At 45.7% G+C, this 25,510-nt stretch overlaps 1 protein-coding gene across 5 annotated transcripts in view; it reads right to left on the bottom strand.

Moving 5' to 3' along the window:
• The window catches only part of ADSL (adenylosuccinate lyase), a 26,721-nt gene extending 9,067 nt beyond the window's left edge, over positions 1–17,654 (bottom strand). For 2 of the 5 annotated variants that reach the window (XM_008074112.1, XM_008074113.1), the window contains exons 1-9: positions 17,444–17,654; positions 13,689–13,892; positions 9,281–9,325; positions 7,600–7,679; positions 2,878–3,049; positions 2,628–2,674; positions 1,803–1,893; positions 950–1,019; positions 672–819 (exon numbers count right to left, since the gene is read on the bottom strand). In XM_008074112.1, the coding sequence (XP_008072303.1) occupies positions 672–819; positions 950–1,019; positions 1,803–1,893; positions 2,628–2,674; positions 2,878–3,049; positions 7,600–7,679; positions 9,281–9,325; positions 13,689–13,892; positions 17,444–17,596 (1,010 nt within the window). In that variant the 5' untranslated portion in view covers positions 17,597–17,654. Of the gene's footprint in view, positions 1–641; positions 820–949; positions 1,020–1,802; positions 1,894–2,627; positions 2,675–2,877; positions 3,050–7,599; positions 7,680–9,280; positions 9,326–13,688; positions 13,893–17,443 lie in introns of all 5 variants that reach the window. The other 3 variants (XM_021707026.1, XM_021707028.1, XM_021707027.1) reach the window with 3 other exon arrangements.
• Positions 17,655–25,510: the final 7,856 nt, after the last annotated feature.

Below are 25,510 nucleotides of genomic sequence, written 5' to 3'. Positions count from 1 at the left end.
TCACCTCAGCCTCCCAAAGGCGTGGGATTACAGGCTGAGCCACCGAGCCCGGCTGTGAATTAGTTTTAAAATGAGTACATACATGAAATAGAAAACCACATGTATGTTGATACCTTATCAGTAGTTACACATTACTTCTGACTCATAATTTATCAAGATGTCACTGTGCCAAGACACCATAGTTGACATCTATCTTCCTTCAGAATTAATACTTAAACTTCTTTTCAGGGTCTATAAGGCCCTTCATAAACTGGCTTCTGTTTGTGATAATGTCCTGCTCCACCTCCTGCCACATAATGACTTCATTCCCCAGCACTACCCAACTATTAGTAACACTCTCGAGTATTTTTTCTCCTACTTTCACACATGCTCTTGATCGTGTCTTTAAAAATGCCTGTGTTTCTTAAGTCTGATGGTATTACCTCCACTGTGAAGCTTTTTCTGATTCCTCATACACTATTCCTTCCCCTTGGCTTCTACAGTACGCCATACACACTTCAACTATAATACCTGTCACACTGTCCTTTTTATGTTTCTGCCTCCCTGCTACATGCCAGGCTCCTTGTGGACAAGGAGGGACTGCAGAGACGCTCAAGTACATTCTTTTACTTCCAAGCCCCACTTTTAGTCCTCCTCTCAACTTGCTGTATGTCATGTCCCATGCCACTGACCGGTTGGCACTATCATCCAGTGTACGTTCAAACCACTGTACAGATGCCGTCTGCAGCGGGTCCATGATTAGGGTCATCAGGTGACGGGCAAGGCTGCAGCAACGTTCCGAGCGCATGGGGTTCCGCTTGTATGGCATTGCACTCGAGCCTGTCCATGTAAAAGTACAAGTTGCAAAGGCAGAAAGATTTCACGGGACAGTGAGTGCACAAGTATGCTGCTAAGTGAGCTGTTACCATATGCCTAGTCTTTAGCAGTTCTGTGTGCTCACAGAACTCACCGATCTGCTGTTTTTCAAAGGGTTCCTCCATCTCCTTGAGGTGTGCCAGGAGGCGTATGTCAGTGCACATCTGGGGGAAACAGGGAAACAAGCATCAGCATACACTCTCAGTGTGCAGCAGAGCCTGGGAACACTGATGAGGCTGATGAAAAAGATGAACTCTAAGTGTGCTATCACTGAGCTGAAGACTACCAGATCCTCCCCAAGAGCCCATGGAGAGTATCTTTTTTGTTTTTTTTTGAGTCAGAGTCTCACTCTCTCACCCAGGCTGGAGAGCAGTAGCATGCTCACGGCTACTGCAACCTCAACCTGCTGGGATCAGGAGATCCTTCTGGATCAGCCTTCCAAGTAGCTGGAACTGCAAGTACACACTACTATGCCTGGCTTATTTTTTGGTTTATTGTAGAGACAAGGTCTCACCAGCTGCCCAGGCTGGTCCTGAACCCCTGAGCTCAGGCAATCTTCCCACCTTGGCCTCCCAAAGTGCTGGGATTACAGGCTTGAGCCACTGCGCCCGGCCCTGGAGAGTACCTTACTCAGACTTTTCTCCACTCCCAAAGAGCTGGGATGATGTATCCAAGAAGCATGAAAATAGTTTTGTGAAATACTGCTTAAGACAACATCAAGATTAATTTTAATATACCACTGAACAAGCTGAGCACTTTGCAACCCTTGAAGAGAATGCTAAAACTGGTCTTTCGCTTAATTTAAGGGCTTCATATTCAGGCTCCAAATTGTTAAAACTAATATATGAAATCTCCTGAGAGTTGATTAAATAGAAGTCTGAGGCTGATTCAGTCTGTCTGTGGCATCCAAAGCCCCATTGTCTGCCCCACAAATTAGCACCACTTACCTTGTGCACTGATGCTCCCAAGCTAGCCAGCACAGACAGCACCTCAATATCCACTTTTCGTGTATAGGTCTGCCCTGTGATGATAAAAGCTCTAGATATAAATTAGAAAAGAGGCTAATGTTAAAATACTTCAAAGCTGGCATGGTAGCCCATGCCTGTAGTCCAAGTTACTTGGGAGGCTGAGGCAAAAGAATCACGAGAGCCCAAGAGTTTAGACAAGCCTAGATAACATAGGGAAATCTCATCTTAAATTAAATAAATGAGTAAGTAAAAATGTAGCTCTGTCAAACAAACAAGGAAAAACAGATCCTAAGTAAAAGACTGGTCTTATTGACCAATCTGGGCCCAGAGAACCTGCCTGGTGACTTGCTCCTGGAGCAAACTATCCTCCTAACCTTTGACTACTACTTAAGACACTGTCCTGACTTGAGAAGAAAACATGATCCATTATGCCCATGTCCTGCCACAGCTTAATGGAAATGCCTAGCAGAAGGAACCAATGGTGAAGACTGGTGGGCTTCAATGCAAAATGGTTAGATTTAGCCTAATTCACTGGAGGTGCTAAGTAAAGAAAACAAAATAGCAACAAAATGAATAAGGTATTCTAAAGAAATCAGAAGTAAATAATTGCCCTTTTTTCTTATGAATTATAGGAAAATAAATTTCAGATTGTAAGAAAATAAAACTCAGGCCAGAGACAGAAGAGAATGGATAGAAAAACAAAGGAAGAAAAAACCAAAAAGTTAAGGTCAAATTTAGAGGTTTACTGAACACAGGCCTTTCATCAACTTAACAAGGAGGCCCATACTTTCCCCATTTACCTACCTCTTAAATCCTGCCTTTTCTGTCACCATCTTGTCAAGCTGCTCTACCTTGGAAAGAAAAAATACATCTCTATAAATACATCTGCAGCTGTCCAGTATGAAAATACCTCAACTTGTCATCCTCACAGGTCTTGGCCTTCCAAACTCCTAGTCCAAGGACCCTACCCATCTCAGGATCAATCTGTCCTATTGACCTTGGGTCGTGGTCTCTACCCTTTAGTTTCGGTGTCCCCCAGGTCACTTTGGAATACCTTTTGGTCATCTCCCTCAAAGAGCTGCAGAAAGCTAGCCTGAGTGCCAGTGGTGCCCTTTACTCCCCGGAAGCGAAGGTCATCTCGTACACGCTTCAAGTTCTGCAGGTCCATGCAAAGATCTTGAATCCAAAGACAGCAACGTTTCCCCACTGTGGTCAGCTGAGCAGGCCTGAAAACAACCCAAAGAGAACACACAAGTCTCAGACCAAGGCCTTATATCATAAAAGCTTAACATCCACTTCTTTTTTTTTTTAAACATCAGGGTCTCAGGCTGGAGTGAAGTGGCATGATCACACCGCAGCCTCAAACTTGTGGGCCCAAGCAATTCTACTCTCTCAGCCTCCTGAGTAGCTGAGACTACAGGTGTGTGACACCGTATCTAGCTAAGCTTTAAAAAATTTTTTGTGGCCAAGCTCGGTGGCTCAGCCTGTAATCCTGTGCTTTGGGAGGCCAAGGTGAGTGGATTGCCTGAGCCTGTGGGTTCGAGACCCGCCCAAGCAACTTGGAGAGACCTCATCTCTAAAATAAATCAAAAAGTTAGCCGGGTGTGGCAGTGCATGCCTGTAATTCTGGCTACTCGGAAGGCTGAGCAGAAGGATCACTGGAGCCCAGCAGGTCGAGGCTGCAGTGGCCGGGAGTGTGCCACTGCACTCCAGTCTGGGTGACAGAGGAGTGAGACTTCAAAACACACACACACACATTTTTTTGTAGAGATGAGGTCTCACTATGTTGCCCAGGCTGGTCTCAAACTCCTGGGGCTCAAGCAATGTACCTCAAAAAGCCTCCCGAAGTGCTAGGATTAAGGCATGAGCTACTACACCCAGCCCAGTTCTTCTTTTAATAACCACCATTATTCTTTGGAAGGGGAACAGTTAAAGAGAGTTGGAAAACCAGTTAATAAAAAAGATTTAAAAGTTTAGGCAAATGATAGTTAAGGAAATTCAGTATCATTGATAAATATTCAGAGTGTAAAACCATACACTCTTTCATAGTTCTTTCTTCATCAAAAGGTAATTTAATAAAGGACAGGGACAGCATCCATTTTGTTCATGACTACATCCAAAGACACATAATATAGGAAATATATTAAGCTGGGTATGGTGGCTCACACCTGTAATCTCTTTTTTTTTTTTTTTGAGTTGGAGTCTCACTCTGTCACCCAGACTAGAGTGCAGTGGCCACTCCCGGTCACCGCAGCCTCGACCTGCTGGGCTCCGGCAATCCTTCCGTCTCAGCCTTCCGAGTAGCTGGAACTACAGGCGCGCACTGCCACACCCGGCTCATTTTGACGTTAATGAGTATGAAGTTTCTTTTTGTGGATAACAGACAATTTCTGAAATTACATAGTAGTGATCATATCATTCCATAAATACACTAAAACCACTGAAGTGTATACTTCAAAAGGGTAAATCTTATGGTATGCGAATTATAACTCAGTAAAGTTTTTTTAAAATTACATGGACATACTGAAGGGATGCCTATGAATCAACACCATTTTCTGAGTTCCTCACTGTGGTAGCCAATACCTTTCATTATACTATCCCCAGAGGAACACTAGAATCCTTCTGCATTCCCTGATCATTCTTCCACAGAGGCAAAGAGCTGCAATACAGACAATGCTGAGTGTGAAAGGAAGACAGGTGAGTGTGAAAGGAAACCAACAGAGATGGTTATAATTGTCACAGACAAGTCACACACACTGAGCAATGACTCTTTCACATTAACAAATTCTTAGGGTTTCTGATACCAGTAAATGTAGGCCCTAACGTTAAAAAAGATTCCTTTTTTTTTTGAGTTGGAGTCTTGCTCTGTCGCCCAGACTGGAGTGCAGGGACTGCTCCCGGTCACCGCAGCCTTGACCTGCTGGGCTCCGGCGATCCTTCCGCCTCAGTCTTTCGAGTAGCTGGAACTACAGGCACGTGCTACCATGCCCGGTTGATTTTTTGATTTATTGTAGAGATGAAGTCTCGCCAAGTTGCCCAGACGAGTCTCAAACCCGCTGGCTCAGGCAATCCACTCACCTCAGCCTCCCAAAGTGCTGGGATTACAGGCTGAGTCACCGAGCCCGGCTTCTTTTTTTTTTTTTGAGTTGGAGTCTTACTTTGTCGCCCAGATTGGAGTGTAGTGGCTGCTCCTGGCCACCGCAGCCCCGACCTGCTGGGCTCAGGCAATCCTTCCGCCTCACCCTTCCAAGTAGCTGGAACTACAGGTGTGCGCTACCACACTCGGCTAATTTTTTTGATTTATTGGAGAGATGAGGTCTCACCAAGTTGCCCAGGCGGGTCTTTGAACCCGCGGGCTCAGGCAATCCACTCACCTCAGCCTCCCCAAGCAAGGGATTACAGGCTGAGCCACCGAGTCTGGCTTAAAAAAGATTCTTAACATTCTTTTATAAGTTATGAGATGATATCTTTGTCGTCATAGGAACACATAATCAAAACATAAGACAAATGCTAATACATAGCTGCACAAATAACATCACTCAATACCTGTCACTAGCATTCCAAAAATGACATGAGGCCTTTTTTTTTTTTTTGAATTGGAGTCTCACTCTGTTGCCCAGGCTGAAGTGCAGTGGCATGCTCATGGCCACCACAGCCTCAACCTGCTGGGTTCAGGTGATCCCCGCCTCAGCTTTCCAAGTAGTTGTGACTACAGGCATGCACCACCATGCTCGGCTAATTTTTGACTTATTGTAGAGATGAGGTCTCACCAAGTTGCCCAGGCTGGTCTTGAATCTGTGGGCTCCAGCAATTCTCCCACCTTGGCCTCCCAAAGTGTTGGGATTATAGGCCTGAGCCACCATGCCCGGCCCATCAGAGGGCTTTTAAAATACTTACAAAAAAATTTTAAAAGTCAAAAATATAAAAGGTAGAAATTTATTGTTTTGTCTGAGCCTCATTCTGTCACCCAAGTTGGGATACAGTGGTGCCACTGACCACCACAGCCCCAGCCTGCTGAGTTCAGGTAATCCTTCCACCTCACTACAGGTGGGCGCCACCACACCCAGCTATTTTTATTTATTGTAAAGACATGCTCTCATCAAATTGCTCAGGTTGGTCTCGAACCCCTGAGAGTTCAGGCAATCCTCTCACCTCTGCCTCCCAAAGTGTTGGGATTATAGGCAGGAGCCACCACACCCAGCTGGTAGAAAGAAATTTAATTATCCCACTTTTTCATAAGCCAGAGTAATCAATGTTTACATCTTGGAGTAATTGCATCCAATCTTTGCAATTTATATGGACATTTATTTGGGAGGCCAAGGCAAGTGACTGCCTGAGCCCACGAGTTTGAGACCAGCCCGGGCAACTTGGTGAGACCTCATCTCTACAATAAATCAAAAATTAGCCAGGCATGGTAGTGCACACCTGTAGTTCTAGCTACTTGGAAGGCTGAGGTGGAAGGATTGCCAGAGCCCACCAGGTTCATGCTGGGGTAGCCGTGAGCATGCCACTGAACTCCAGTCTGGGCAACCAAGTAAGATTCCCACTCAAAAAAAGATGGACTTTTAGGTTTCCACTTTGTAGCTATTATGAGTAATGCTGCTATGATCAATTGAGTTCATACTAATATTGTTCTTTTCTTTGCGTATACCAACAATTAGCATGAATTAATCAAGGAAAATTGTGAAATTAATTTGGGAATATACTGGAGCTTTTGATATGCTCGCTATAGTCATTCCTGACGTTGTGCCTTGATGTTGCTAGCTGTCAGCTTGTTTCATTTTTTTTTCTGAGTTGGAGTCTCATTGTTGTCACCGAGGCTGGAGTGCAGTGGTATGCTCATGGGCACTGTAGCTTCTGCCTGCTCAGGTGATCCTTTTGCCTCAGCCTTCCAAGTAGCTGTAACTAGAGATGCACGCCACCACACCAGGCTAGTTTTTGTGATTTATTATAGAGACGAGGTCTCATCAAGTTGCCCAGGTTGGTCTTGAATTCCCGGGTTCAGGCAATCCTCTTGCCTCAATCTCCCAAATTGCTGGGATTACAGGCTGAGCCACCGTGCCCAGCCCTGTCAGTTTATTAAGCTTTCCACATTATTAAGTTTTATGTGCATCATTTTAATAGCTGCATCTTATTCTAACCTATGGATATACTATGCTTTATTTAATTATTCTCTTATTGCTAGACATTTAGATTGCTTCCAATGCTTGCTATCATAAATAGCACTTTTTTTTTTTTTTTTTGAGTTGGAGTCTCAATTCGTCACCCAGATTGGAGTGCAGTGGCACCCCAGCACTGACCCGCTGGGCTCAGGCAATCCTTCCGCATCAGTGTTCCAAGTAGCAAACTACAGGCACATGCTACCATGCCTGGTTAATATTTTGATTAATTGTAGAGATGAGGTCTTGCCAAGTTGCCCAGGCTGTTCTTGAACCCGTGGGCTCAGGCAATCCTCTTGCCTCGGCTTCCCAAAGGGCTGGGATTACACGCTTGAATCACTGCACCTGGCCTATTTTTTTAAAGGCGTTTGATACATAGTTCCCAAGGTTTCCCAAAAGGACTTTTGGATTTACTCTCACCAGTATAATTTGAGGTGGATATCAGCTTCATTCCTTATAAGCATCTCAAGTTATCTGCTTAAATTGTTTTAAGATTCTTTACCTCAAGGTTACCGTGGAAAAGGGAGAACTGAAGGAAAAGAGAGAACTGAAGGGATAGCTAAAAGCTATATGCACATAAACAAGTCCAACTCCCAAGAAGTAATCTTATCACTTACTGGAAATGTGTAAAGCCTAACGTGGGTAGATTGGCTCGTTCTTTAGCAAAGTCAGCAAGCCGAGAGATCACTCTAGCAAGCTACAAGAAAGAACATATGACATAAAGAGGGTGAATTCAGGTTGTGTTCATTACATAATTAGGAACTAAATTTTTAGATAATTTTATATAAAATTAGACCTACAGATCATGAAAGGCTGCAGCCGTATCTTTTCATCTTTGTATCCCAAAGTGCCCTGAAGCATTTAGAGCAACCAACATTAGAAAACTGAGTTTGGGCCAGGCATGGTGGCTCAAGCCTGTAATCCCAGCACTCTGGGGGGCCGAGGTAAGTGGATTGTCTCAGCCCACGGGTTTTAGAACAGCCTGGGCAACTTGGTGAGACCTCATCTCCACAATAAGTCAAAAAATTAGCTGGGCATGGTAGTGCACACCTGTAGTTCCAGCTACTTGGAAGGCTGAGGTGGAATGAGCGCCTAAGCCCAGCAGGTTGACCCTGTAGTGGCCATGAGCATGCCATTGCACTCCAGACTAGACAACAAAGTGAGACTCCAACTCCAACTCCAACTCCAACTCCAAAAAAAAAGGCTGGGCTTGGTGGCTCAGCCTGTAATCCCAGTAATTTGGGAGGCTGAAGCAAGTGGACTGCCTGAACCCACGGGTTTGAGATCAGCCTGGGCAACTGCGCAAGACATTGTCTCTACAATAAATAAAAAATTAACCGGGTGTGACAGTACGCCTGTAGTTCTGGTTACTTGGAAGGCTGAGGCGGAAGGAAGGATCGCTGGAGCCCAGCAGGTCGATGCTGGGGTGGCTGTGAGCATGCCACTGCACTCCAGCCTAGGTGACGGAGTGAGACTCCAACTCAAAAAATAAAAAAAGAAAGAAAACCGAGCTGACAGCTGGGCATGGTGGTTCACACCTGTCATCCCAGCACTTTGGGAGGCTGAAGTGAGAGGATCGCCTGAGCCCAGCAGGTAAAGGCTGCAGTGGTCGTGAGCGTGCCACTGCACTCCACTCCAGCCTAGGTGACAGCGAGTCTCTGACTCAAAACAAACAAAAAACAAGAAAACTGAGTCGACTACCTAAAAAGTCACAATTTTAAGACTAATGCGGAAAAATAGGACAAAATCATAATTCTGATTCACATATTCCAGCAACGTGTCTCTGGCTGTACTTCCTTTATCTAAAAGGCTATGCTTTAAGAAACATTTAGTTAGAATGTTTTTTGCTTTTTTTTTTTTTTGAGTTGGAGTCTCACTCTGTCGCCCAGACTGGAGTGCAGTGGCTAACCCCGGCCACCGCAGCCTTGACCTGCTGGGCTCCGGCGATCCTTCCGCCTCAACCTTCCACGTAGCCGGAATTACAGGCATGCACTACCACGCCCGGCTGATTTTTTGATTGATTGTAGAGATGAGGTCTCGCTGCCCAGGCAGGTCTCGAACCTGCGGGCTCTGGCAATCCACTCACCTCAGCCTCCCAAAGGCACGGGATTACAGGCTGAGCCACCGAGCCCGGCTAGTTAGAATGTTTTAATGAAGAGACAGACAAAATACAGGGTCACTCATCTGTGACAGTGATAATCTATATAGATTTACACTGTGTTGATTTAGTTATAATTGGTGCCCATCTCCTTTCATAGGTAATCTAGGATTGGTAGGAAACGTCTGCCAACTCCTTACCTTTGGCAAAAGCAGGTCAAGTGCATTTCTAAGAATAATCAGGTCCTACAAAGAAAATACAAAGGTCTTATATTAAACTGCTTTGCTCAAACAATACTATGTAATACTTTTTGACCAACAAGTCTGAGTTGCTCAGCTAGTAGATTATATCATTTTTATGAATTCACTAGCATGCCAGAAAATGCTAACACAAGTTGTTCTTTTCCCTTTACTGTTTTATTATTTATTTTATGAGTTGGGAGTCTCACCACTCTGTCACCCAGGCTGGAGTGCAGTGGCATACTCATGGCCACCACTGCCTCTACCTGCTGGGTTCAGGTGATCCTTCAGACTCAGCCTTCCAAATAACTGGAACTACAGACACATGCCGCCATGCCTGGCTACTGATTACTGTTGAAAAGCATCCTAGGCTGGGCTCGGTGGCTCTGCCTGTAATCCCAGCACTCTGAAAGGCCGAGGAGAGTGGTTTGCCTGAGCCTGTGGGTGCGAGATCAACCCAGGCAACTTGGCGAGACCTTATCTCTACAATAAAAATAAAAAATTACCCAGGCATGGTAGCATACACCTGTAGTTCCAGCTACTTAGAAGGCTGAGGAGGAAGGATCACTGGAGCCCAGCAGGTCGATGCTGGGATGGCCATTAGTGTGCCACTGCACTCTAGCTTGGGGGACAGAGTAAGACTGCAATACAAAAATTAAATAAATAATAAATACATATAAACTTAGAGAGCAGTACTACTGGGATCTATAAGGAATAAAACCTTATATTCCTAAGTATATATCTAAAATGACTGGAAAATGTGCAAGTCAGCAAGGTTTTATATATTCCCAGAGAGGAGTGCCGCCTGAGTCTCAGAAAAGCTTCCATACGGCACATTCCATTAGCTTCCTCCTTTTTTCTTTCTTGCTTGCCTATAGTTGCTATAAAAGGCATGACTCAGAGCATCAAGGCTTGGGAAACTTAAAGGTGTACCTGAGCAATAAAAAAAAGTATATATTTCAGGCAACACCAACACATGCTTATAGGAAACAGTATACCCAAGTACACATTGGGTACTTTTATATATTTTTTTGAGTTATAATACATTTTAGTGAACATTGACAGCAAAAAAACCCAAAAAAACCCATAAAAACATTCTGAATTTGATACTCCTTAGGAAACATATTTTATTAAGGCTTTTATATCAGCTGGACATAGAGTAAGCATCCTCTATAAAATTTCAAGTACAAATTTTATTTTCCACCAGCAAATGAAGTAAAACTTTTATCTATCTATCTATTTATTTTATTTATTTATTTTTTATTTTTTTGAGTTGGAGTCTCACTCTGTCGCCCAGACTGGAGTGTAGTGGCCGCTCCTGGCCACCGCAGCCACGACCTGCTGGGGTCCGGCGATCCTTCCGCCTCAGCCTTCCGAGTAGCCGGAATTACAGGCATGCGCTACCATGCCTGGCTGATTTTTTTATTTATTGTAGAGATGAGGTCTTGCCAAGTTGCCCAGGCGGGTCTCGAACCCGCAGGCTCAGGCATATTTATTTATTTTTGAGTTGGATTCTCACTCCTTCACCCAGGGTGGGGTGCAGTGGTACACACGCTCATGGCCACCCTAGCGTTGACCTTCTGGGCTCCAGCGATCCTTCCAACTCAGTCTTCCAAGCAGCCAGAACTACAGATGCATGCTACCATGTCCGGCTATTTTTAATTTTATTGTAGAGACGAGGCCTCGCCAAGTTGCCTGGGCTGGTCATGAACCTGCGGGGTCAGGCAATCCACTCGCCTTGGCCTCCCAAAGTGCTGGGATTACAGACTGAGGCACTAAGCTGGGCTGAAGTAAAACTTTAAAAGGGTATCTGTAAGTTGAGTTTCAAAGGTCTGAAAAGCTAGGATAATATGAGAACTATTAAAGGTACTGGGAGAAAAAAACAGTTCTCCCTTCTACCTTCCTGCTGGCTACTGTCACAGAATGATCTTTTCCTTGAGTGCCAAAGTCCTTGAAAACATATTCTTTCCTCCTCCCATTACCCACTACAACTTGGCATTTGCCCTCACATTCCAATGAAGTCACTTCAGTGGGAACATTAGTAACCTCCTACTTGTCAAATTTAATGGACATTTAAGAAATCCTCCTAGTCAGTAGCGGTGGCTCACACCTATAATCCCAGCAATTTGGGAGATGGACTACCTGAGCCCACAGGTTCAAGAATAGCCTGGGCAACTTGGCGAGACCTCAATTTTACAATAAATCAAATTAAAAAATCAGTAGGCATGGTGGCACACATCTGTGGTTCCAACTACTTGGAAGGCTGAGGCAGAAGGATCACCTGAGCCTAACAGGTCGAGGCTATGGTGGCCGTGACCATGCCACTGCACTCTAGCCTGGGCGACAGAGTGAGATTCCAACTCAAAAAAAAAAAAAAAAGACTAAAAACAGTATTTGGGACAACCTAAAAAATTTATGGGTTATTCCTGAATTGAAAGTTTATCTGGAATCTAACTTCTGGTCAGACGTCTATAATGTGATTACGAGCACAAGTTGTGGAGTCAAACTGCCAGGGTTTGTATCCTTTCTAGCTGTGTAATCTTGAGCCAGTTCTTTTTTTTTTTTTTTTGAGTCGGAGTCTCACTCTGTCGCCCAGACTGGAGTGCAGGGGCCGCTACCAGCCACCGCAGCCTCGACCTGCTGGGCTCCGGCGATCCTTCCGCCTCAGCCTTCCAAGTAGCTGGAACTATAGGCGCGTGCTACCACACCCAGCTAATTTTTGATTTATTGTAGAGATGAGGTCTTGTCAAGTTGCCCAGGCGGGTCTCGAACCCACGGACTCAGGCAATTCACTCACCTCGGCCTCCCAAAGTGCTGGGATTAAAGGCTGAGCCACCGAGCCTGGCCGGGCCAGTTCTTTTACCACTCTTTAAGTTTCCTCATCTGTAAAAATAAGAATAACAGAGTTATGCCAGGCTTGGTGGCTCAGCCTGTAATCCCGTGCTATATGAGGCCAAGGTGAGTGAATTGCTTGAGCCTGCGGGTTCGAGACCTACCTGGGCAACTTGGTGAGACCTCATCTCTACAATTAAAAAAAAAAATCAGCCGGGCATGGTAGCATGCGCCTGTAGTTCCAGCTACTTGGAAGGCTGAGGCGGAAGGATCACTGGAGCCCAGCAGATCAAGGCTGCGGTGACTGGGAGTGTGCCACTGCACTCCAGTCTGGGCGACAGAGTGAGACTCCAACTCAAAAAAAAAAAAAGAACTCAAAAAGCCAGGCAAGGTGGCTCATGTCTGTAATTCCAGCACTTTGGGAGGCTGAGGTGAGACGATTGCCTGAGTCCAGGGGTTCGAGACCAGTCTGACCAACTTGATGAGACTTCATCTCTACAATAAACCACCCCCTGCCCCAAAAAACCCCGGGTGTGGTGGTACACGCCTGTAGTCCCAGCTACTTGGAAGGCTGAGGCTGAAGGATCGCCTGAGCCTAGCAAGTTGAGGCTGCGGTGGCCGTGAGGGTGCCACTGTAGTCCAGTCTGGGTGACAGAGTAAGACTCCAACTACAAAAAAACAAAATAAAACTCAAAGCGTTCAAAAATGGAGATGATCCCTTATGGTTGTAAAGAATGACTAAATAAAGTAATACATATAAAGTGCTCAGAAGAGTACCACTTAGTAACTCCCAGGAAAATATTTGCTGTTATTTTTCTATTTGACCATAAGATGCTTGCTAACTAAGGATTTCATTTAACAATTATAATGAGCCAGGTGCAGCAACTTATAGCCATAATCCCAGTGTTTTGGGAGGCCAAGATGGGAAAACTGCTTGAGGCCAAAAGTTCAAGAGCAGTCTGGGCAATATATGGAGATCCTGTCTCTATAAAAAATTATTCAGGCATGGAGGCACATGCTTTTAGTCCCTGCTACTTGGGAAGCTGAGGTGGGAGGATTGCCAGAAGTTCGAAGCTGCAGTAAGTTATGATACCATTGCATTCCAGCATGGGCAACAGAGTGAGACTCTGTCTCAAAATAGAAAAAAGAAAAGAAAACATATATACACAATTATAATGCAATCCCCTTTCTTTTCAAAAGCCACAGCAGAGTTGTAAAAGATTTTGGAAAAAAAGGTCCTTTGGAAAATTTCCCCAGCCGCTAAAATGCTAAGGCCTTTACTTATGCTCAGCATACCAATGCATAAACTCTCTAGCCCATTAGCCTGGTTAAAATAAGGACTTATTTTATGGAGGTCACTAGGTGCTTATAGCTTAAACCAGAAGGATTCTAAAAGCAGAAGATTCCTGAGCATTTTCAGCCAAGATACCCCTAAAAATAAAGATGTATGAAGTCACTTCCTAAAATGAACATCAAATACAATTGATAAATGCATTATAGAAACTGAGTCCTAAGTATAAACAACACAGGCTCCTACTGTATTGTCTCCAACATAGCAGGAGGTGGCACCAAGATGAATAATGCCTGCAGCTTTTGGACAGCAGTGGCCAAACGTGTGCACATGAGCCATCACATCATGTAGTAATTGTTTCTCTTCTTCAGCTGCCATCTTGAAGTCGATGTTGTCCAGGTTTGATTTCATTTCCTGGATTTGTTCATCTGTGATAGGCAAACCCAATGTCTGCAGAATAGGCAAATAAAATAATCCCAGTGTTACAATCATGTGAATTGAAATAACAGAAGAATTTATAAAATTTGGGGCAACCAAGCTAAAAGTGCATGGAGCAGAGAGAGGAAGGAGATGCAAGGAGACATTCACAATGAATCATGGTAAATTATATTCTAAGAAAACTTTAGTATAAAAAAATAATATAATCCTGTTCTTTACTGCTCCCTCTGCCCCATACCTCTGCTTGGCTCACTCCCCAACGTGTTCTGGTATTTGGGCTCAAATGTCATCTTCTCAGAAAGGTCTTCCCTGACTTCAATGTAAAACACCCATTTGTGTGTCACTCTCTAGCCCCTTAGCCAGGTTTTATTTAGAGCACTTACCATTATTTTAAATATTTATTAGACTGTCATTTCCCTCTAGAATGTATACTCCATGTGAGTTTTATTTATTGCTTAATCCTTAGTGCTTGGCATGCAGGTTCCAAAGTGTGGCACCTTTACATTTTATTCAGATGGATTTACTTGGAGAAACAAAAATTAAGACTTCTGGGCTGGGCTTAGTGGCTCAGCCTGTAATTCCAGCACTTTGGGAGGCCGAGGTGAGTGGACTGCCTGAGCCCATGGGTTCAAGACCAGTATGGGCAACTTGGCGAGACCTCATCTCTACAATAAATCAAAAATTAGCCGGACGTGGTAGCGCGTGCCTGTAGTTCCAGCTACTTGGAAGACCGAGGTGGAAGGATCGCCAGCGCCCAGTAGGTCGAGGCTGCGGTGACTGGGAGTGTGCCACTGCAATCCAGTCTGGGTGACAGAGTAAGACTCCAACTCAAAAAACAAAAAAAAGAAAAAAAAAAAGAATTCTGTAAGTAGTTTTGCCAGCAAATTCAATACAAGTGAAACCAATTCCAAGAGATACTGATGAGAAAATAAACATATCAACATCTTACATTTATCCATCACTGTTAAAATTAGGCTGGCAAAAAATAGCTGCCAGCCCACAGGCAGCTCAGAATTCTGGAACCAAGGACTGAACATATACAGTGGTGAAACTGATTCAAACCTCACCTGAAACCTGCAAGCCCTGACTTTGGACAGGATCTTGAATCTTAGATGTACTGTCCAGATAGCTGCTACTAGCCAGATATGGCTATATACATTAACATTAATTTTTTTTTTTTTTGAGTTGGAGTCTCACTCTGTCACCCAGACTGGAGTGTAGTGACATGCACGGTCACCGCAGCCTCCACCTGCTGGGTTCTGACAATCCTTCTGCCTCAGTCTTCTAAGTAGCTGGAATTATAGGCACGTGCCATCAAGCCTGGCTAATTTTTTGATTTATTGTAGAGATGAGGCCTTGCCATATTGCCTAGGCTGGTCTCGAATCTGTGGGCTCACAATCCTCTCACCTCAGCTTCCCAAAGTGCTGGGATTATAGGCATGAACCACCGCTCTCGGTCTTTTTTTTTCCCTGAGCCCAGCAGGTTGAGGCTGTGGTGGCTGTGCATGTCACTAGTCTAGTCTAGTCTGGGTGCCCTCTAGTCTGGGTGACAGAGTGCCCTCTAGTCTGGGTGACAGAGTGAGATTCCAACTCAAAAAAAAAAAAAGCAAAAACTTAAGTTTCTCAGTCACCCTGGCCACAGTCACCCTGGCCACACCCTGGCCTCAGTCACTCTGGGTGACAGAGTGAGATTCCAACTCAAAAAAAAAAAAACAAAAACTTAAGTTTCTCAGTCACCCTGGCCACATTCCAGTAGTCACATGTGGCAGAACTACCCAGAACCTCTGCAGTCATAGTAGATATGACACCTCAGGGCTCCTTCCAAAGCAAAACAGCAGAGGGAAGCCAGGCCATACTGCTTCCTCCTCACAAGCAATTTATCTTCTCAACTATCATACTTTGCCTACCGATAGATCTCTGCATTCCTCTTAATCTATCAACCTTCAAGTTTTCTTTTCCTCAACTACTAAATTATGTAATTTATGCTAATTTTGACACCCCAGTAAATAATCCAAACCCCAAATCATATGTACTTCAGGCAATGTGTAGACCAAACACAGGAAAGGATAAATATTCAGACTCTACATTCCAATTCCAGCTTGAAGCCATTTACTAGCTATCGTGACTCTGGTCAAGTCTTTCTGAGTGCCACCCTCATTTTTGGAATGGAGGAACATCAAATGAAATAGAATAGAGTATATACTAGTCATCACAAACCACATGATTAAGGTTTACTACTGATATCTGAGCCAATCGTTTAGTAAATCGTTCTATGCCTCCGTTTTCTTGTCTCTAAAATAGGCACAATAATAGTACTTTACTTACTCTACAGAGTTGTTTGGAGGATTAATGAGCAATTATACATAAAGTCTTAAAACAGTGCCTGGCACTCAGAAGGCACTATATAAATATCTGCTATCAATATTGGGAGGCTGAGGTGAGTGGATTGCCTGAGCCCACGGGTTCGAGAACCGCCTGGGTAGGCGAGACCTCATCTCTACAATAAAATCAAAAAATTAGCCGGGCGTGGTAGTGTGCATCTGTAATTCCGGCTACTCGGAAGGCTGAGGTGGAAGGATCGCCAGAGCCCAGCAGGTCGAGGCTGCGGTGGCCGGAAGCGGCCACTGCACTCCAGTCTCGGCGACAGAGTGAGACTCCAACTCAAAAAAAAAGAAATACAGTATCGCTCAAATTTTTGGAGCACAATGATGGGGGTTGAGTAGGAAATCCTGGAGATCCACATGACGGTCCATGTACTCAGACTGCTTCCGTGTTTCCTATGCTGCTTGAGAAGGCACTGCAAACTTGCTTGCTGTGGCCCTTTCCTCTGAAACTTGAGAAGGAACATTATATTATAGCTCCCTGGATCACCTTCAGTTTCTTTCAACTCCTTTAGAAGGCCCCTGTGGAGCTATTTCTGTAACCATTGGGTTAAGTCGCTCTATATGCAGCTCTTAGAAACCAGAAATCCCTAATAAATAAACCCATACCCGGATTTTCCCTCCTCAGAGGCAAAGAGCAGCCAAGAAGTGACCTAGGAAACGCGCTTTCTATTCATGTCACTCACTCACTACACAGGCACTGTGGAAAACGAGTTGGCTAAGCTCAGCTCAGGCTCTGCACTGAACCCAGGTTCAAATCCCAGGGTGTGGGCTGGGGCAAACAAGCTCTCCAGACTTGGTGTTCTTCCCTGAGATAGGGAAAGGACACCCTCAAGTTTGCAAGGCCTTCATGGATTAAACGAGAAAAAAATGAATCGATACAAAGACACAGAACAAAAGTTCAGTGTCTGTGGTCAGCAGCGCACTCCTTCACGAATGGCCAAGATGAATACCCTGAAACGACAGACTGCATTTCTCGCAGCCTCCGCCGCGTCCCAAAACCTTTGGGACTAAAAAACATGTGAGGCAACAGGTGGCAGCTCCTCAGGAAAGGGAACACCCGGCCGAAAATAGCCAGGACGCTGCGGCCGGGCGGCAAAGCCCAGCCCAGGGCAGAGCCTGGCACGTGCTGGGGCCGGCCCGCCTCTCCTGGCCCGGCCCCTCAGCCCCGGGGCCCATTACCTGCTCGGCCTCCGCCAGCCAAAGCCACAGCTGCCGCCATGTCCGGAATTTGTACCTGTCGCTAAACACGAAACACATCTCCTGGCTGGCGTAGCGGGAAGCAAGCGGTGAGCGGTAGCTGTTGGGCCCACCACTGTCTAACCCAGCCGCCATCCTAACCGCGCGACCCGGTCGGAGCGCACACAACTAGCTAGAGCGGAAGCGGAAACCTGCAGGCCGGGACGGGGCGGGACTTCCTCCACGTGGTCCCGCCCCCTGGGGTTCCGGGCCTGAAGGGTGCGGTGGATTTCGGCTGCTGTCTGTTGAGGGTTGACGCGTTTTGATTGGTTTGTTAGAAACGTGATTAGTGCTTCATAAATCACTTAGCCGCTCTGCGCCTTAGTTTTGGCATCTGAAAAAAGGTACATTAAGGCCTGTCTTTAGGGTTGTGCGGATTCGGTATTAGAGCGATGTCTGGCACATCAGGAAGGCTCTGGCCATTGTTTTGTTAAGCACTGGCCAGGTCTTGTGCTCTTTGGGCTATGGCCACCGTGTTTGGCCCCCTCCCCTACCTTGGGGAAGTGAATCTCCTCTCTCTCTAGTTTGCTTTCTAAATAAACTATATTTTCCAATCTGACGAGAGGATTGTCTAAACCCTAGGGTTCGAGACCAGCCTGGGGAACTTGGCGACATCTCGTCTCTAGAATAATTCAAAAAATTAGCCGGGTGTGGTGGCGCATGCCTGTAGTTCCCGCTATTGGGAAGGCTGAGACAGAAGGATCGCCTGAGCCCAGCAGGTCGAGGCTGCGGTGGCCATGAGTGTATCACTGCACTCCAGCTTGGGCGACAGAGTGAGACTCTGATTCCGTATGTATTTGCTGTTATTATTTAATTACTGCTGTCGCCTACTCCGACAACTCCTACTGCCCGAGAATACATGCAGATGTCCACGGGAAATCGTCAGTTACTGCATACTAAGTGAGCCCCTTGCGCCAAACTGCGGTAAAATAGATTTAAGCAGTGCTTACCGGAACTGAGAATCATAGAAGCTGAGTGACTTGCTGAGGGTCACCCAGCTAGCTAGTTAAGTGGAGTTGGGCTCAAGACCCAGATCTGTCCCACATCAAAATCTGCACTCACATGCCATGACTCTCCAAGCCCCCTCCTCAAAATACTCCTCCCCCCACTCCTGCCCAGAACACCTCTTTCCTCACTACCTTTTACTTAATACCCAGTCTAGAACACGATCCCTGATGGTCCCAAACTCTCCTCTTTTGGGCGGGTAATAATCAAACCACAAACATTTATTAAGGTTTTATTAGGTATCAGGCACTGTCCTAAGCACTTTACACAGGTGATCTCATTTAATCCTTGTGACAATCCTGAGTTGTTTGGGTATTATTTAGTTGTCTTTTATTTTTATCTTTTTGAGGTGGAGTCTCACTCTGTCACTCAGGCTGGTGTCAGTGGCACACTCAAGGCCACCCCAGCATCGATCTGCTGGGCTCCAGTGATCCTTTCGCCTCAGCCTTCCAAGTAGCTGGAACTACAGGCGTACACTACCACGCCCAGCTAATTTTTATTTAGTGTAGAGACGAGATCTTGTCAAGTTACCCAGGCTGGTCTTGAGCCCGCGGGCTCAGGCAATCCACTCCCTCAGACTCCCAAAGTGCTGAGATTACAGGCTGAGTCACCGAGCCTGGCCTGTTTGGGTATTATTATTATTATTATTTTGAGTTGGAGTCTCACTCTGTCACCCAGAGTGGAGTGCAGTGGCACGCTCCCGGCCACTGCAGCCTCGACCTGCTGGGCTCGGGCTATCCTTCCGCCTCAGCCTTCTGAGTAGCCGGAATTACAGGCACGCGCTGCCATGCCCGGCTGATTTTTTTGATTTATTGTAGAGATGAGGTTTCGCCAAGTTACCCAGGCGAGTCTCGAACCCGTGGGCTCAGGCAATCCACTCACCTCAGCCTCCCAAAGTGCGGGATTACAGGCTGAGCCACCGAGCCCAGCTCACTTTGCTCTTAACAGCTCCAAATGTACTTCTTCCTGAATGCTGCAGTAGCAGGTACAATGTTGCTTTGAAATGACCTTTTATAAGCTCCTCACTAAAATAAGACCTTATTTGTAATAGTCATGTTGGAAAATAAGAGCAGCAAATTTATCATAGTATAAAAGAATGACAGCCTGGGAAGCACTCTGCAAAGAGTGGGGAGTTACAGGCAGCAAAATTTTCATCTTTCTAGAATTGTGGTTGTCCTCTGCTTACATTCCACTTTGAATTTCCAGCTTGTTTGCTGAGAATGAACTTCCCTTTTCTAATAACCATAATATATTCTAAGTATTAAAATTTACTGACTAGCTGGGTGCAGTGGCTCTCATTTGTAATTCCAGCACTTTGGGAGGCGGAGGCAAGGGGATTGCCTGAGTTCCAGGGGTTTGAGACCAGCCCAGGCAATTTGGCGAGCCCTCGCCTCTACATCAAAAAATTAGCTGGGTGTGATGGTGTGCGCCTGTTGTTCCAGTAGGTTGAAGCTGCAGTGGCCATGAGTGTGCCACTGCACTCCAGCCTGGGTGACAGAGTGAGACTGACAAAAAAAAAAATTACTGACTAGTTATGAATCTCTTATTTGACGGTCACAGAGTCACACAAAAACCCATGGACTGCCCTTGTAAGTGTTCTCCTTCCCCACTGCTGGGCTTTCTTAGACGCTGAGTAACCTTCTGCCTCTTATAGACCTCTTTCAAAACAATTTTTTTTTTGAGTCAGAGTCTCACTCTGCTCAGGCAATCCTCTTGCTTCCACCTCCCAGAGTGCTGGGATTACAGGCGTGAGCTATCACATCTGGCTTCAAAACTCTTTTTTTTTTGAGCTGGAGTCTCACTGTCGCCCAGACTGGAGTGCAGTGGCCGCTCCCGGCCACCGCAGCCTTGACCTGCCGGGCTCCGGCGATCCTTCTGCCTCAGCCTTCCAAGTAGCCAGAATTACAGGCGCACGCTACCACACCCGGCTGATTTTTTGATTTACTGTAGAGATGAGGTCTTGCTGCCCAGGCGGGTCTGGAACCCGTGGGCTCAGGCAATCCACTCCCCTCAGGCTCCCAAAGGTGCGGGATTACAGGCTGAGCGTAGAGATGAGGTCTTGCCAAGTTGCCTGGGCGGGTCCCGAACCCGCAGGGTCAGGCAATTCACTCACCTCGGCCTCCCAAAGCGCAGGATACAGGCTGAGCCACCGAGCCCAGCAGCTTCAAAACTCTTAATGGAATTCAGTGTTGCTTGATGGCAAACTCAGTGGTAGCAGAGATAATGTCTGTGCCTCTGACACCTAAGACTGAAACTGCCATAGTATAGGTGCTCAGTAAATGTGTGCAGGATGAATAAATACTGCCTCAGAGGAACCTAGCCCGACAAGAGAAGTAAAGCCCACAGTAGCTATCATACAAGTTAGCTTCTGACCTATACTTTCTCTTTTCCAACCTCTCTGACACCTCTTCAATATCCTCATTCCTTGGCTCCTTCATGTCTCCACCATGTCTCCAGGATTCCTGTAGTCAGAAGTGACTGCAGGCCGGGCATAGTGGCTCACGCCTGCTATAAGGCAGAGGCAAGAGGATTGCTTGAGCCCAGGAGTTTGAGACAAGCCTAGGCAACATAGCGAGACCTCATCTTTACAAAAAAATTTAAAAATTAGCCAGGCGTCAGGATGTGCTCCTATAGTCCCACCTACTCAGGAAGCTGAGGTGGGAAGATCACCTGAGCCCAGCAGGTCGAGGCTGCGGTGAGCTGTGATCGTGCCACTGCGCTCCAGTCTGGGCAACAGAGACCCCCAACTCAAAAAAAAAAAAAAAAGCCAGACTCGGTGGCTCAGCCTGTAATCCCAGCACTTGGGAGGCCGAGACTAGTGGATTGCCTGAGCCCGTGGGTTCAAGACCAGTCCGGGTAACTTGGCGAGACCTCGTCTCTACAATAAATCAAAAATTAGCCAGGCGTGGTAGTGCGCACCCAAAGTTCCAGCCACTTGGAAGGCTGAGGCGGAAGGATCGCAGGAGCCCAACAGGGCGAGGCTGCGGTGGCCGGGAGCGTGCCACTTGTACTCCAGTCTGGGTGACGAAGTAAGACTCCAACTTAAAAAAAAAAATTTAAGAATTGACTATAGTACCAGTTCCAGAATACCTAGGCCATTAAAGAAGCCCATCATTTATCTGTGCTCATCACTAAGATTTTCTTCCACCTCCTCTCGAGTTGCAGAAGACTTGTTTAGGGGATGAGGACAGACACAATTCTAGGAAGTTTAAAAATGTGCTTTCTGTACTCCCCATTCCTTGCAGAGTACTTCCCAGGCTGGCCTTTGCTACACTGTAAGCTTATTGTGCTCCTTCTCCTTTTCCATCAGTCTTCCACCCTTTCTCCTGCTCTGCTTCACTTGCTGTTACTTTTCCTCTCAAATTAGGAGTTTTGGCTGGGCGCAGTGCCTCTAGGCTTGTAATCCCAGTGCTTTGGGAGAGGAAGGCAGGAAGATCGCTTGAGCCCAGGTTACAGCGGGTTATGATCACACTACTGCTTTCCAGCAAGACCTTTTCTCTAAAAAACAAGTTTCAGGGCAACCCCTTCAGGTCACCTCCCACTGTGGGAGCTTTTCTGTCCTCTCAATAAATCCTGCTTTCAAAAAAAAAAGTTTCTACCTTTAGTTTTCTTCTTTGTCAGGAAAACAAGAAAAGATGTACTAAATTATTTTGTATTGACTCTTTAATCTCTAGATCTGCTGCCCTTCGTTTTTTTAAGTCAGAGTCTCACTCTGTCACCCAGTCTGGAGGGCAGTGGCACGCTCCCGGCCACCACAGCCTCAACCTGCTGGGCTCAGGCGATCCTTCTGTCTCAGCCTTCCAAGTAGCTGGAACTACAGGTGTGCGCTACCACACCTGGCTAGTTTTTGACTTATTGTAGAGACAAGGTCTCGCCAAGTTGCCTGGGCGGGTCTTGAACCCGCGGGCTCAGTCAATCCTCTCGCCTTGGCCTCCCAAAGTGTGGGATTACAGGCTGAGCCACTAAGCCAGGCCTTTTTTTTTTTCAAAGCAGGATTTATTGAGAGGACAGAAAAGTTCCTACAGTGGGAGGAGACCCAAAGGGGTTGCCTAATTTTTTTTTTCTAATGCAAAAGTCTTTCACTATAGAAACATCATACTTGCCCTGGTATTTACTTAACATGAAGTTCTTTTTCTGACTGCCTCTCCACCACCTATTCCTGCCACTGCCATTTATTAGCTGTGTTACTTGGGCAAGTTACTTATTCTTTTGGCACTTGCGGGTAAAATGTGACTGACATCCCAGGTGTATAGTGAGGCACAAAGGCAAGAATAGATGTTGACTCCCTAGCTCACTGCCTGTGCTCAACTAATTTGTTCCCTCCCTGCTTTCTTTCTTAGCTCTTCAATGCAGTTTTGCCCACTTTTCTTCCCAATCACATTCTCATTAATCACCAATAACCTCTTTTAATAGACAAAAATGTCCTTTTCCAGAGCATATATTTGTTGGCCTATATTTGCATAAACAAACAAAGTTGATGGGGGAGGCTTGTAGGGACTAAACAAGGACAGAACTGGGACTATAGGCGTACACCCCATGCCAGCTAATTATTGTTTTTTTTGTTTTCTGTTTTTGTAAATATGAGGTCTCGCTATTTGCCTAGGCTGCTCTCAAGCAATCCTCTCCCTCAGCCTCCCAAAGTACTGTGATTACTGGCTGAACCACTGTTGATTCTTTTCCCTTTCAGACTGCTCTTAGTTAACTTTGATGACTTTTCCTCCTCACTCCTGGAAAAGAAGTGTGTGTGTGTATGTTTCCTGGATATTTAACCCACCTTTTCCCTGTGAGAAACTGCTTGCACATCTGCAAGACTTACCTTCTGAGTCCACAGGCAGGTTATCCAGAGTTTTGATTCTTGATCTTTATTTTTTTGAGTTGGAATCTCACTCCCTCACCCAGGCTGGAGTGCAGCAGCACGCTGATGGCCACCATAGCCTCAAACTATTGGGTTCAGGCGATCCTTCCACTTCAGCCTTCTAAGTAGCTGGAACTACAGGCATGTGCCACCACGCCCTGCTAATTTTTTTTTTTTTTTTTAGTTGGAGTGTCACTCCATCATCCAGGCTGGGGTGCAGTGGCACACTCATGGCCACCCCAGCATCGACTTGCTGGGCTCCGACAATCCTTCCACCTCAGTCTTCCAAGTAGCCAGAACTACAGACGTGCACTACCACACCCGGCTAATTTTGATTTATTGTAAACCTAGTTCCTTAAACAAACTTTAATGCAACTTCTTTTTTTCCGTTAGGATAGTTCATTTTACAATGGTAGATACTATGTGCCAGGGATTATGCCAGGCACCAGGATACAATGAGGCTGGAGTGGAGGGGAAAAGGTAAGAGATGCTGGAGGTAATCTTGCTGGAAATAAAGATATTTAGGGGTTTATTCTCTTTTTTTTTGAGTCAGAGTTTCAGTTGACCAGGCTGCAGTGCAGTGGCATGATCACCAAAGCCTCAACCTCGTGGGCTCAGGTGATCCTTCCGCCTTAGCCTTCCAAGTAGCTGGAACTACAGGCATGAGCCACCACCGTTGGCCATAGGGTTTTATTCTAAGTGACAGAAAGCCACTAAGAACTTTGGGCTGGAGGATGACTTCAGCAGGTTTGTGTTTTGAAAAATATCATTTCTGCTATTATGTATAGAATGAACTGGTAAGTGCCAAGTGAGATATCAATTGGGCTAATGCAGTGAACTAGGAAAGACCTAATGGTGCTGACAAGGGAAGTGGCCAAAGAGAGAAGGAAAAGAAATGAGGAGGTACAATCAACCTAGATCGGTGATGGATTAGTTACGGTCATTAAAGGAGGCAGCAGTCCAAGCATGCTCTGAGGTATTTAGGTTTTATTATTGGGTGGATGGTGATGCTAGTTACCTCAGGTGGGAGGTGGGCAAGCAGGCAGGATCAAATAGTTTTGGATTTATTGAGCTTCCTGTATTAAGATATCCAGGTGCTTAAAAATGTTGAGTAGACCAGGTGGGTGGCTCATGCCAGTAATTCCAGCACTTTGAGGGGTCTGAGACCAGCCTGGGCAACTTGGCAAGACTTCTCCACAATAAATCAAAAAGTTTGCCAGATGTGGTGGCGAACAAACCTTCAGAGTGGTTGGGAGTAGTGACCACTATTTTTTGATCAGAAAATCAAGCCCAGCCTCATATTTGGTCAGAGACTAGGCAAAAATGCAAGGGAAAGAGCATTCCAGGCAGGGGAATGCTCAAACACACAAAAGCTTTGAGGTTGGCATGAGATTGGTGTAATTAGGGCTTGTATAAGACCGGGGTCAGGGGACTCAGAAGGAATGAGATCAAGACTGTGTGTGATTGACAATGGTATGGAGATTCATTTGAATGATAAAGAGAAAACACTGGAAGGTAGTAACATGAACAGATTGCCTTGCAAAGAAGAGTCTGGAGTGGGATTAAAGGGAAGATGGTAAGACTCCTGGGAAGTTGCTACAGTAGTCCAGGTGAGCGAGCATGTAGGGTGGCTGGACTCAAGAGTTGGTTGTGGTAAGTTATGAGAGATGTGGACTGTATGCGGGTACACGTTACATATAGAGCTGCAGGATTTCTGACAGAAGCAATGTGAAGAAACTGGGTTGGAGCAATTACATGAATGGTGGTATCGTTTACTAAGATAGGGAAGACCGGAGAAAAAAGTAGATTTGACAAGGAGGGTGGAGGAATTTGTCCGCTAGAAGTAGAAACAGGCAGTTGGATAGTTGGGTAGACAGGAGATTAGAGAGGCCAGGGTTGGAGATATAATTGGGCAGGACAGGCAAAATCATGGGGCTAGAGAAAATCAGCTAGGGGAGCAAAAGGACTAGAAAACAAAGTTTAGGACTGAGCCCTAGGGCATCCCAAAATTTAGAGCTCAGAGAAGAAGGAGTAAGAAAAAAATGCCAGGGAAGGGGATGACATTATCTAGGCATTTAATATACAGAGAACAAAGGAGGGTTTGGGTGGAGTACTAACACAACCCAACTTTTTTTTTTTTTTTTTTTTTG

This window comes from Carlito syrichta, unplaced genomic scaffold, assembly GCF_000164805.1.
Source record: "Carlito syrichta isolate Samal-C Ts95f unplaced genomic scaffold, Tarsius_syrichta-2.0.1 Scaffold316302, whole genome shotgun sequence".
Taxonomy (NCBI): domain Eukaryota; kingdom Metazoa; phylum Chordata; class Mammalia; order Primates; family Tarsiidae; genus Carlito; species Carlito syrichta.
This window is presented reverse-complemented; position numbering and strand designations above follow the sequence as displayed.